The sequence below is a fragment of the Poecilia reticulata genome, chromosome 7 (assembly GCF_904066995.2).
Source record: "Poecilia reticulata chromosome 7, P_reticulata-male-v2, whole genome shotgun sequence".
In the NCBI taxonomy this organism is placed as follows: Eukaryota; Metazoa; Chordata; class Actinopteri; order Cyprinodontiformes; family Poeciliidae; genus Poecilia; species Poecilia reticulata.
Window position 1 is genome coordinate 24,276,658 of NC_088836.1, and position 14,223 is coordinate 24,290,880.

Below are 14,223 nucleotides of genomic sequence, written 5' to 3' on the forward strand. Positions count from 1 at the left end.
TGAGTAGGAGTCCGGTTGCTTGGAGACTTATCAAACCGGCACCTTTTGGAACAACTGAAAAGCTATCTGGGTCAAAGCCAAGTCTGTCTTCTTCAATGCAGATTGAAAATACAAGTTTGACATTCGAAACAATTTCTGCTCCACTTCTGACAAGCATCATTACTCTTATGCTCACAGGTGCCAGCCCTCCTACTCCTCCAAACAAGTGTCACCATAAAACTTTGTTAGGGAAGTCTCACTTTTCTCCACACAATCAATGTCTCACATGTGTCACTTGTGACAGTTAAAGTGCAATATACTAATGTAGATGTAAAAATGTTATTTCGATGCTACGATTATTCAGTAAGTCTAACGAGTTAAATACAATTAATTTTCTCATAGTAATTCACTTCACTCCAAAATGTCACTTTAAATTAATGCTACATGTTGGGATGAGAAAGGATTTCAAAAGCTCAGACACAAAGAAATGTTGCCAATAAGCATCCATTTAATCTATTTTTGGTAAAAAGCTATTTTTGCATCGTAACATCCCGTCATCAACATAAAATATTCAAGGAGAGTGTTGTTTCATAAGTCGTGTCATTATCCATAGATGGAAATGCTTTCCTGTTTTATTGACGTTTTCTTTGAAATAAGTGCATCTTAAAATAACTTACTTTAAAAGCTGCATTAAAATGCCAAATATGATTTTGTTTGTTCTTACTTTTCTGTCTCAGAAATACAAAAATGTTTGCTCTTTACAGTTCCACAGGGTTCATATCCATTTTTCCTGTCGGGTACAATAGCTCTGTGTGAAATAAATTATACAGTGAGTGACATCTCTCTCCATGCTGACAGAAGCGGTCTGCTGTGATATTGCATCGTTTCCACCTTGCTGACTTTCTGACATCTTTGTGGGGGTTCAGGGTCGACAGAGGGAAGACCTCAGAAACCAGAGTGTCCCCAAGTGAGGCGCACAGCGGCGCTTTCTGTTTCACGCTTCAATGCCTTCTGCCACCGCCCAATGTTATTACACTGCCAACCCATCCAATTTTCAGGAGCTGTGAGGCACATGCAGCAGGAAGAAGTAGACAGGGATGCATGTACGCTGTCCTAACTTGTGTTAATTAAGTGACGGTCGCAGATACTGTTTCCTGGAACAGAAAAGCTTCGAACGTCCTTTCTGAGTTCAAAGTGCACCAAAACCACAAAGAGCAAAGCAATGTAGAGATCAAATCAATGCAGTTCTGTGGAAGAACAACATGGGGTAATGCACTTTGAAGATTGCAAACGCGAAACCGAATTAACTCTTAGGAATCAGGTGTGCCTCTCCTGCTTTGGGCTCTGAGCATCCGACCTTGTGTGGGAACCAGCTGCTTAGGCTCTCTATTCCCAGGCCAAGGAATACCAATCTTCTCTCAGGGGCCAGAAAAGAGCTTAAAGCAGGAAAAGGAAGCTGGAGCCTTAACATGAAACCTCTGCTACACTGCTTCCTCTCCTCACTTGTGTTTGTGTTGAGGATTATTACCTTAGCAGTGCAGAGAGCAGGTATTAAGGAACTAAATTCTCAGGAAAAAGACACTTCTTTAAAGCTAGGTTTCTACTCATTGAGCAAAGATTGCTTATTCTTTTTTTTTAAACTATTCTGATGATATAAATACTAAATTTAAATAATAGATGGATAAACAGACTGCTTGATGACTGAATGGACAGATGATGGAGATGATGGATACTCAACATAAGGGTCGTTTTTCATTACATGTTCCTTCAATCCTTGCATAATACCAATGAGTTAGGTGTAAAGATAATGTGTAGGTTTACCAATTTGACAAAATCAGGATTCTTTTTGAGAAAAAAAATGAAAGGACTCGAACTTTACCTTAAAGTTTTTCCACAATGGCTCGTGCACTTTCCGCCAGTGTTGTAGTACTCGAAATTGGTCTTGGTCTCGAGACCAGTCTAGAGACCATTTTTTGATGGTCTCGGTGTCGTCTCGGACTCGACCGCATTTGGTCTCGGTCTTGTCTCGATCTCGGGCGCCGAGTACTCGGCATTTTATTTCAAGACCAGTCAAGACCGCAACTGTGAAAATATTACTAAACGTACAGCATACTGTCCAGTTTATTTGTTAACATCTTTGTTTTCTGTGGATGCAAAACGCACCGATTAAAATCCAAGCAATTACATGTTTCTGTTACTCCTCTTCCCCCTCCCCACCTTTCACTCGCACGCGGCGCTCTGAGACATGTGCAGTGGTTTCCTCTCAGCGGCAGAAGGTGTCTGTCTAATCGTTAGTAATAGAATAGCGCTGCATAAATCATAAGAAATCCGATGGCCACAGCTAACTCAGCAGCGCTTCGCTTTCACAGACGGTGGGGACTATGTCTAACTTTTTTCGTCACTTAGAAAAGAAGCTCAAAGAAAGGTAAGCTCCGTTGACGTGATGCTAGCGAAGCTAGCTGTATAGAGACACCTAAGCATTTGTGATGAAAAAAAGTCACTGCGTTGAATTATTGTGCGGAGGTGTTGACTGACTCGTCGCATATATGGGACAACGCTGTGACCAAAAGTCTGCAATATAGTGACGTGACATTCAGGAACAGTCCGATTTTTCTGAATGTCTCTTTACTTAGAAGATAGGACTTGAGTGTCACTTAGAGTTGTTCTATCAGATTACCATACGCTGTCAGAATAGCATACAGGCAGTGAGTACCATGCCTGCATGCTCATTAAGAAGTCCGACAGTCAGAGTTGTCAGTTCACCACACGCAACAAGTTATCACAAAAATAAGTCATGAAATTGTTTTCAATGATAACTACATAGATATACTGCTGTATCAAATTGACAGAGGAATAACAGAGAGTTGGCCGTGCTAAAGTAAAAACCCAGCGCATACAGCGTTCCTGTTTTTTTTTTTTCATCCAGACGGCTTCCCTCGCCCTCCCGCCCCCTGCAATGGCACGGCACCCCCTCTAGGGGGCGTGCCCCACAGTTTTTGGGAACCTCTGATTTAAAGCAAGGTCTGGCTGCAGCCAACTACAACACACACCGTGTAAAACTCATTAACCTACTTAACCGCTAAGTCAGGATGCGATACAACTGTTAATAACAAAGTGTATCATGATCTACATCATGATTCTATGTTGCTGATTAAATAAAATCATATGGTAATGACGTGTCTGACAGATATAGCTGTGAGTTTGTGCTAAGCGTATCACAATCTGACAGAGTATGCTGACCTGACAGAATACTGTTCTTTGTTCTTGTAATGCTCTGCGTACACTGCAATAGCTATCATTATTTTATTTAATTATGTATATTGATATTTTTTTAATTAAATAAAACACAAGAACGAAAGAGCATGCAGATTGCTCTTTGATTGTTTTCGTTCAAAGTGGCAGCTGTAATGTCTGCAATGGTGTCAGACTGCCTGGCTTCATATAGCGGGAGAGAGGGAGAGAACAGTCACAGTGAGATCCTTGTGGTTGGTTACTTCTTGCTTGTTGCTCCTTGGTCAGTGTTCATAGTTGGGCATTATTTACCGTCATGGCATTGCCTCAATTGCTATATTTAATGGTGCAGACAGTGGTGGTTTCTGACATGAGCAATATGGGTGCCCAGGGCATTATATTTTTAGGGATGGCACGAGACTGCCACGGATTGTAGCACAGAGATAGAAGCTAATATCGGTTAGATTTATTAAGTATTTAATATCTAGGTGTTTTTATGGGAATATGGATCTTTCAGATCAATTTGAAAAGCAATTTTGATCATATTTCTCATTTTGTCGTGTCAGTTAGTGTGGGCCGCTGGTCTTGGTCTTGACTCGGTCTCGACCTCCCTCGGTCTTGGTCTTGTCTCGGTCTCGGACCTTAAAAGTCTTGGTCTTGTCTCGGTCTTGATACACTCTGGTCTTGGTTTTGTCTTGGTCTCGGGTTAGGTGGTCTTGAACACAACACTGCTTTCCGCTACAAGCTACTTCCAGCAGTCAACTCAACTTGTGCTGCTGCGTCACATGTGATGACTCTCACACGCTGGAGAATATCTCAAGAATATCCTAATTATTTGGCCAATCTATTTAAGATGCAAAACTTCCAGCTGCACTTTGAATGTTATATGCTGCACCAGCCTGCGCGCTTCCTGCTGCTACTGCTTCTGACCCTCCACCACCCCAGCATGCCCCTTGGGCTCCGAGATCAGACAACTTCTCATCACTTCCTGATATGCAAAAAACATTGTCAAGAAGAAAAGGGCTCATCATCAAATGTTGAGCAGCACGGCGTTAAAGTGACAAGAGCCTGGAAGCTGTTGGATGACAGATGTACTGAACAATTTACACGTGAGTTGTCTGAGTGAAATCACGTTTACGTAAAAATATAACAAACATTCCCTCGGCTTGCTCAAGTTTCACTTTGAGAAACTATCAAAGGGCTTGATAGATGCAACTTTGACGCAGCAGCCAGACAACAACGGATTACAATTACACACCTGCACGCAAGGCAGTAGCTGATCCATGGTACGACAAATGATCCATGAGCCGCTGGACACTGCTGCTAAATGACTTGGAAAATAGTCCCAATTATGCTGCAGACACAAGCGATGAAGATAGAGGGAGAGAAAGGCGAAAGCACAAGGGAGCCAGGGGTTCACAGTCAAGTCAGGACAAGATTATTACTAATCTAAAAATGCATTTTCCATTCCAGCGTACCTTAATCCCAGCCTTACATGTGTAAATGTGGGAGTAATACAAATGCGTTGCCAGAGTGCCCACATGTAAAAGCTTTTTACACTGAATCACTGTTAACTGTTGATACATTTTTCAATCATCACTTGAACTCAGAGCTAAACCTGCTGTAACAAGACGCCTTTTTTCCTCCTCAAAGAAATCAAAGAAGACGCTTCATGCTGAAATAGCAGCCTGGAGAGAGATGATTTCTGACGAGCAGTGGGTTTGACTTGGGGGTTTCAAAGCAAAACAAAAGGAATGTAGGGTGGGGGAACGGGGAAGAAGGAGCAAGACAGAGAAACAGGATGGGGGTGGGTGGATGATGTCTATGTTAAGCAACTAGCAGCAGCAGCAGCAAGGGAACTGTATCCCCCTTAATTTCACAACCGTTTAAGCGTTACAGGTCCTGTGTGAGGCCAGGTTGAACGGCACACTGGTGAAATTTTACACCATGGGAAAAAATCGACGACTCACGGCTCGCTCTGAGCTCTCAGCTCAGCGTAAATCTTTTCATAATTTTTTTCTCCCTTTCATCCTGCTTATTGTAAAAAAGGTTTCAATTTTCGTTTTGTAAAAACATATGTGAAGAATAAAACCGCTCCTCGAGCAAGGAAGTAACAGATATCCGAAGCAGCAGAGTAAGAAGAGTTCAAACCAGCCTTCAGTCATACATCACCATTCCTAAAAAGACCTTAGGCATGCTGAAAAAAAAAACAAGCTATACAGACTTAATGCCCAAATCAGACCCAGTGTGATACATATTCTTAATAAATATTCTCCTAGCAAAGGATTTTTCTATGACAAACTTCAGCTCTACAGTTAAATCATTTGACAAAAACATGCAGAAGAAAGGCTGCTGCTGGATCTATGCAAGCAGATTTACTCACCGAGACAGTTGTGCCCATCATGGGCCAAACGGAAACCGTCGTAGCATGTGCACCTGTAATTTCCTGGGATATTGATGCACTCATGGACACACCCTCCGTTGTACTCAGTCGCGCACTCATCGACATCTGCAGGGAAACAAAAAAATAAATAAAGATGTGAACATGCTTACAGTTATTCATACACCCCCAGATATGAATCTAAATGTTCATTCAAGTGTTTTTTTTTTTACAAAATGAAACTCTCAAGAGATAACATAATAGAAGTAGGAGTAGGCGCAATTTTAACCACAACTCCTGCATATCTGTTTTAATGCATAAAAATGTAATGTTAAGCTGTATTATACCTTAAACCTTTAATTTATTATGTTTACACTCAACCAATGAAAAATCTGTATTTGAATACATCAATGAAACATCTCTTAAATGCTGACTAATTTTGCCTACTAGTATTTGAACAATTTATCTTTGGTGAAGAACTTCAGGTCTTAGAAGTTGGATCGTTCCCCAATCATCACCATCATATTTTGTCCCCTCCACAAATCCTCTATCAGATTCACGTCAGGACTTTGGCTGAGCAAGTCTAAAACATTATTTACAATAAGTTAAATTATTGTAAATAATGTTTTGGATAAGAAAATATCCAAAACTTTGTGTTGGAGAACTGCAGCACACCTTCTTTGAATCAACAAATCCTCATTAAAACCATTACAACTATCAAAATGCCAACCAGACCTGAAAAACATACTCTCTGCTCTACCATCACAAATGAAATTGTGTGGCGTGTTACTTAAATCTACAAGGGGATGCATAATAAATAATAAAAATAAGGTGTTTTGAGAAGAGTACATTTCAAATAGCAACGTACAACTAACAAAATAAAAAGCTCAAATTCAATGAAAAACAATAAAAAAGGAAAACTATTTGTGTCATTACTGTCATGCTCTGTGCAGTTCTTGACACTCAAAATGTATAATTGTCTTTAAAAATATGATTTAATGTTAAATGTAATTTTTATGATATTTACTGTCTGATTTGAAGTTCAAAGATAAACATGCAAGAAAATTTCAAACTAAAATTGCAAAGCAAAACTTTCACAGAAAGCAGGAAAACAGAAACTTGCAAAATCTTATGCATGGAAAAGCTGAAATACGTAGAAACTCAACTTTGCTTTGTTGTGAGCAACTCCTTTATTTTATTCAGTCTCATTAAACAGTCAATAAATGATCTGTGGTTGTATTTTACTATCAATTTTTTTTTTTTTATGTTGGGAGTTTGAAGCTCGATGCGATTATGGAAATATGCACACAAAGAAAGCTGCACTGTAACAGGGAAACAGACGGACACTAAGCTCCAGCTAAGCTTTGATGTTTGCATCACTGAAACTGCAACTTGAAACAGTCAGCAAAAACTCACTTAAATACATAGATTACTCCAATGCATCACAGAAGCTTTGCTGCATTAGTGGCGTTTGTTAAATACAAATAGATATTGCTACATAAAAGCAGTTGGAAAAATAAAAGAAAAACATTCCAAACTTTTAAATATCACTGGCTGTTCAGCTGTGCTGTTCGCACTTTAGATCTCAACCACATATTTATTAACAGGGATACTAATTAGTAAAAGTCTGCTACAGCTCCTTTAAAGAGCCGCAGTCTCAAAGAATCCGGGGACAAAATAATCTCTTGATTTACAAAGGATGGTTGAGTGTTTTTAAAGCTAAAGGACATAATGAAAGGTGTTTTGAAGCCCTTTTCATTATGATTCTGTTAGGAACATTCAGACCCTTTGTCTTCACTCGTGTCATAAAGAGACAGAGCAAGTTTTGATGTTATTTCCCAAACTAGATTTTACTAAGCACGGCACGCTATGTTTTCTGTTTATAGCACACTCCGCATTTACCCTTGGTCAAGATGTGAAACAACTTTCAAAACAAATCTGTCTTTTATTGCAGTAGCATAATTTCATACAAAAACATTGGCAGCCCAACCTCTAATTTAACATAAGTATAATTATTCACAGGGGAGAAAGACCAGCATTAGGAAATAATTGCATTTTACAAAATGATCAGTGCCACACTTATTTGTATCTCTAATAATTCCCATAAAACTAATGTGACTGAGCATTTTTTTTATACTTTATTTTTTTTAGTTGATCAGAGTGTAAAGGACCTTTGATTAGTAACATAGAGCATATCTGGTTCTGGACATGAACCAGATATGTATGTAATTAAGCTAATGTTCACTAGGTTGATTCAGGATCCTTCATTTATCGTGCAAATATGCACAATGGTGGTAAGAAAGGTAAAAGAAAATATCCAAAACTTTGTGTTGGAGAACTGCAGCACACAGTGCCTTCTTGGAGTCAACAAATCCTCATTAAAACCATTACAACTATCAAAATGCCAACCAGGTGTTCAGACCTGAGACCTGATAAACATACTCTCTGCTCTACCATCACAAATGAAAATGTGTGGCATTTGCCAAAACGCTGTGGTGACTTTCAATAGAGCAAAATTCTTTGCTGAAGTGAGACTAAAACTTTCCATCCACATTGGTTTTGATGCGAATCCAAGATTACAACGTCCAGAAGCATCTCATGTTTACTGTTAATTGTGGTGAAGAATCTGTGTTGCTAGGGGTGGAGGAACTTATCAACACTCAATAACCTCGTTAGACTACATGGCATTATGAACTCTGACAAATCAGGCCATTAAAACTAATGTTGTGGCCAAAAAACTGAAAATAGTTTGTCAAACATGTCAGGAGGCGACTAATCTAAAACATAAAGCCAAATCAATTCAGAACTGGTCAAAATAACCAAGCAGAGGAGAGATTATATGTTTCAATGTAAATGTTTTACAGCCTGCAAATAGTTAAAATGTGTGAATACTGAACACTTAAAACAGTTGCAACTCCCTATTTTTGCAGCTCACAGATCAAATACACTTTAATATCCATTAACAAGCACAGGGGAAACCATCTTAGAATTACAGAAGCTGAAATCTACAGCCTTTTCAACTTCTGCTATTGGGGATACAGCCAATCAGTGCCAAAGTAAAAAAATAAAAATAAATTGTGGATCAATTGCTTTGCAAACGCCAGCCATGATTGCGTCAAGTAGCATTGCACCTGGTTATTTCAGCATCTCAAGATGAATTTTCCTATGTTCTATGACAAAATGCACAAATAGGCAAGTTTTCTGCAATAAATTGAAGTTAAATTACACAGAAAAAAACTGTATTATTCAAACAAGGCTGTCCATAGTATTAACAAGATTGGTGTAAAAACTGGTAATTTTGTAAAAACACTTCAAAACTTTGTGTTCTAGCCATTGACATGATCTGTTTCTGTATTAGTTTTGTCCTCCTTTTTTCAGCATTGTGTAGCTTTTCTTTTTTTTATTTGTATTTGAAAAGGTTAAAAATGACTAAAAAAGAAATAAATAAACACATATTATCATGAATAAATATACTTAAAAGTCAGATTTTTTCTAAAATATTCGAACTCAGATTGTATTACTTTACTAAAAGACAAATTTACACATGACTACCTGCTGAGCAAAACAACATGTAAAATGTTAACTAATCCCTTTAGTTAAACTACAGTAGTGAGCAGACAACGGGTTGTCAGCACTTTGCTGATTTGCTGCACCGTTTTATTCAGAGCCATTCATTTAGCATAGAGACAGTATTATTCCAGATGTAGAAATCATGAAGTCCATACAAATCATCACTCAGCTGGGAAATGTCTAAACTATGAACCCCCAACACAAGATGATTGATTTTAGCGAGAACAAAAATACATTATGTTGCTCCGAAATGCTATTTCAAGATTTATACTATTAAAAGATTTCTATTTTTAAATGTCATCCATCCATTTTCTTACACCCTTGTCCATTAGTGGGGTAAGAAGAGTTGCTGGTGCCTATCTCCAGCTAACGTTCCGGAAGAGAGGCGGGGTCACCCTGGACAGGTCGCCAGTCTGTCGCAGGGCAACACAGAGACAGACAACCATGCACACACACTCACACAAAGGGACGATTTGGAGAGGCCAATTAACCTGACAGTCATGTTTTTGGACAGTGGGAGGAAACCGGAGTACCCGGAGAAAACACATGCATGCACAGGGAGAATATGCAAACACCATGCACAAAGACCGGGGCCGGGAATCGAACCCAGAACTTTCTTGTTGCAAGGCAACAGCTCTACAAGCTGTGCCACTGTTGAATGATTAAATTAAAATGTATTCCTTACAATTCTAAAAAAGTATAAATTTCCCCGTTTTGCTCCCAACCTCCCTAACGAGAACTTCAGAGGAGTAACAAGCTGAGGCAAAAAGCTGATTCACCTGCTACTGATGTAACTTGGACACCCGCCACCATTTTTTCTGTCTTTTATTGTTCAGCTTTTAAAGCCTAACACTGACAGCCAAGGTTTTATGCTATATTTAATGCCCTAAAGTTTTGACCAAATTCATGCCAAGACATTCCCTTTTCACCTCCCCTTGGAATTTTATTACAGGCAGCATTCTACAAGTATCAACAGCGTTTTTCTAAACACGGGACATTAAAAACCTCTACCATTAAGCAGAGAACAAAGTCAGTGTCAAAATATGCAGCTAGTCATACAAAACATATTTCTGGCTAGGACACTAAAGAGACGGAGCTATTAAAGCAAACAAAATGATTTCACAAGCATGTATGCAGTCAGAAAGGAATCTGGAATGAAATTAGTCTTTGCTTTATTTTTAACGATGACATTACGGACGAACTATAAATCACTGATGAAATGCAAATATAGGCAGTTGGATGAGATTGAGTGGTTGAAACTGGAAGAAATGGCACATTAAAGAAAAAAAAATGAGACGGAGAGATGGGAAGATAGGAGATTGTTATGACAACATAAGTGGAGTTATGATTGGTGTTGAGAGGCCTGTATGGGAGCCCAAACAAGGTGGACTGAGAACATAGAATAACTCCATTTAACACCAGGTAGTCCACAGAAAACAGATCATTCCTGCTGTTAATCCCCTCTTAGAGGATATTTCTCTGAGGGTTTAAATTAATTTGTTGGTTAAAGCTGTCAAATCATTGCAAGTGTTCCCATTTTACAGCATCATGTTGAGGTTACTTCACTTTTCTTTTACAATCATCATTGTCATTTTTGTCTGCTTAAAAGGAGTAAAAATCAAATGTTATAAATAGGTAGCCTCCAAAGGCAGGATTCAGCCCTTTCTGTTCTACCAAACTCTTATTGGAAGAGTTATTTTCTAACATTTCAAGCTTGGTTTAGTTAATGTTGTCCTGCTGGAAAGCAAAGTAGCACATTTTTGGGGTCCTGACCACACAGAAAATCCTTTAATAAATAATCTGTACTTTGCTGAGCATTCCTAAAGCCTGGTCCATCTTTTTGTTGCCATCGGAGAAAGAAAACTTACAAACATTATGATTCTGTCATCGCCGTGCTCTCATATGTGGAATTTCTTTACGCAGCCGACGAGTGACGGGTTGTGCAGCACCCCAGGTTTCTGCACATGTGCTACCAACATACAGTGCTGTGTTCATCCGCCTTGAACTTTGCCATAAACCACAGAGTATATCATTAGGACTTTATGTGCTAGACTAATATGGAGCAGTGTATAACTGCTTAATGGAAGAAACACAATACACGCTTTTAATGCTTTTTCACAAATAAAAACCTTCAGAAGTCACCAAGTTAGAAAGTAGAGTCCAGCTGAGTGTTATTTAATATCATCTGTTCTGTATTTATGGTGAGATTGAGGCTCGATAACCCATAACTTTGCCTCAGAGATTTGTTAGAGAACATTAAGGGAAGAACATCATTATGATGACCAAAGAACACACCAGACAAGTCGGGAATTATTATGTGGAAAAGTTATGGAAACCTACCCATGCTGTTAAGTTCAAACCTTTAATGTTACTCAGGGGAAAATGTGATTTAAGGCAGTAGCTCTGTATATATATATATATATATATATATATATATATATATATATATATATATATATATATACACAGAGATAAATTCAAAATACTTTGGAAACCAAATGTATTGGCGAAGTAGTTCTAGAGGGGACCTGAATACAAACACATGTCATACGCTATTATTTTCCTTCCACATCAAAAAAAAACCTGAGTGCATCTTCTTTATATTGTTGCATGGCTCACCTCAGCAGAACAATCAAAATTTGTTGTGAAAGGTGATTCTGCTGTCAGCCAAAAGGGTTCTTTTATAAGTTGTACCAAGATTTAACGCAACATTTTGATATGTTGTAATTTGATGAATGTTGCTTTAAAATGCTGTTTCTCGCGTCCTTAAGAAGCTCAACTAGCCTACACTTCAATGGAAACTGAAATATTTTACAACAGACTCAATAAAACAAACTTTTACAACCCAAGGTGCAAGGCCATGAAACGTACCCAGTCGAATACATGAAAGAATAATGCTGGTTTAAAACAAACAGTATTGTGAAATATGGTTTTTGTAAAGGCCGTAATAAAAATGGTTGGATATAATGATCTGAGGGTTTTGAGCACATTAAAAGAGGCTACAAAAACAAACTTGTTTTAGGCTGAAAGTCCTGGCGCTGGCAGCGCGAATATCCCCGGCAGCTTGGCAGGGCCTCCGACTGCCGTGTTCAGCCGCTATCTTAATTTTCTCCTCAAACATGTGTAGGAAATTTACTGCTTCATTTCATCTTGTCACAAAGGAGCACTCTGCACCTGGCTTCCACTTTCCTCCGGTTGTAGCTTTCTCGGCTGGTCCTCCTCCCTCGTTGGGGAAATTGCGAAGCTAATGAGTTATTTCAGCGGAGACAGAACCTCTTATCAAGCCTGTCACTGGACCTTAAAAGCGTATATAAAGCGGTGCAGGGCAATGCATCGCAGTGCTCTCAACATGCCCCGCAGGCTTGCACAGAGGGTTGCAGTGGTTTAAATCTCACACATCGGGCACCATGGGACTTACCTTCACAGTGTTTGCCATCACCTTTGTAGCCAGACTTGCAAATGCATTTGTAAGACTTTGGGGTGTTCTGACAGATGGCATCGATGCTGCAGTTGTCTAGAGCCTCTGCACATTCGTCCACATCTAGGAAAGAGCAGGGAGAAAGGGCAGTAAGAAAGCTGCTACAGATAAATACTGATGTGTGCTGGGTCCAGGAGACTTTTTAATATATTTTTTCTTAAGCACTTGAAGATAAAGCACATCCTAGAAGTTGGAGAATCAACAAAAACAACATTCACTAGAAATAAATCTGTTGCGTGCGCGTTATCTCTGATTTGATTTCCCCAATTTTTTGTCAAATAAAATCCTACTTCTTCAGGTTCTTGCCACTTGTGGTGGTCTTGGACTGTCTAAAAAAAAAGTAAAAATGAATGCATAAACCAGCCAGCTACTTAATTCTGAAGCTTGGAGCTGCTGAAACAGTATTAATTGGAATTGCAGTGAAGATTAGGCTCCTGACCAAAAACGGTCTACCTCTCTCAAAAGGCACCATGTCAGTGAGTGTTTCCAGCATGTCATCATGGTGTCATAAGCTAGATTAACCCTGTCTAATCAGTGTGACGGCAGCTCAAATAAGCAGAGAGGGAGGATTTTGCACAGTAATGTAGTTTCTTGTCTCAAATTGAAACTTCTTGTTCAATTTGATGACTTTTGGCTCTGGAGTAAAAGCTACCATATGAAGAATTGAAAATCTCCTCAGTGAGAATATGATGGAAGCTGAATACTTATGTACAAATGAAAACAGAAAAAGTCAACTCTTTACGTCCTCATATTATAGTTATGGGCTGTTAGAGATTCCCGTGGTTCGGTAACCTTGAATAAAATAAACTACAGCATCATTGTTTACTCAAAATATTAAAACAAATTCATATCGAATTGCTTTTATTGAAAAGAAACTCTGAAATTATTGCAACTGTTCTTTTGTTTTCATTAAAAAGACTGAAGTTGGACTGATATTTATAGAGTAACACAAATATAACAAACTGATATTAGCTGGTTAGTCTGTTCTGGAAGCGAGTTTGGATTCATCTGCCTAACAAATATCAGCTTTCAGCTGCAGCTTTAAAACTGAAGCTCGCTCTTTATTTCTCAGTCAGAGTCAACAATGTTTCATGTCAGTTTGAAAACACTCTTATAACACAAAAAAATTTGACACTCCAACTCCGACAACTCTATATCTAAAACATCTAGGACCAATTGTAATCAAAGTTTAATGGAAAACGGCTAGTACTACAAAACCAGCCGTTTTGTAGTACTTTTTAACAAAAATATTTATGCATCTGAAAAGATTTATATAGCACCTCTGGAAGTAAATCAATTGTTTCTACTCACTTAATTTTTTTCAGGAATTTCATGGAGCCAACACTAACCTACTTATCAGCTCATGCATTCCTGTTGACTAATGGATAAAAATGAAAAATCCTTTTTAAAACTATGATTGGCCAGCAGTCTAAGATACATTTTCTTCACTACAATCTTTTATCAAAGACGAATGTTCAGTCCATAACTACCCGGAAAGAAAGCATGAGTAGATTATTTTTGCCAAAATCCCAAAGTTGCTCTGGAGAAAAAGAAAATGTTATCAAAACCCTGGACTAATTTGAAA

General features: G+C 38.6%; 1 protein-coding gene across 2 annotated transcripts in view; it reads right to left on the bottom strand.

Moving 5' to 3' along the window:
- The window catches only part of scube3 (signal peptide, CUB domain, EGF-like 3), a 113,731-nt gene that overhangs the window by 73,649 nt on the left and 25,859 nt on the right, over positions 1-14,223 (bottom strand). For both annotated transcript variants that reach the window (XM_008414203.3, XM_008414200.3), the window contains exons 2-3: positions 12,579-12,701; positions 5,594-5,719 (exon numbers count right to left, since the gene is read on the bottom strand). In XM_008414203.3, coding sequence (XP_008412425.1) covers positions 5,594-5,719; positions 12,579-12,701 — 249 coding nt within the window. The remainder of the gene's footprint in view (positions 1-5,593; positions 5,720-12,578; positions 12,702-14,223) is intronic.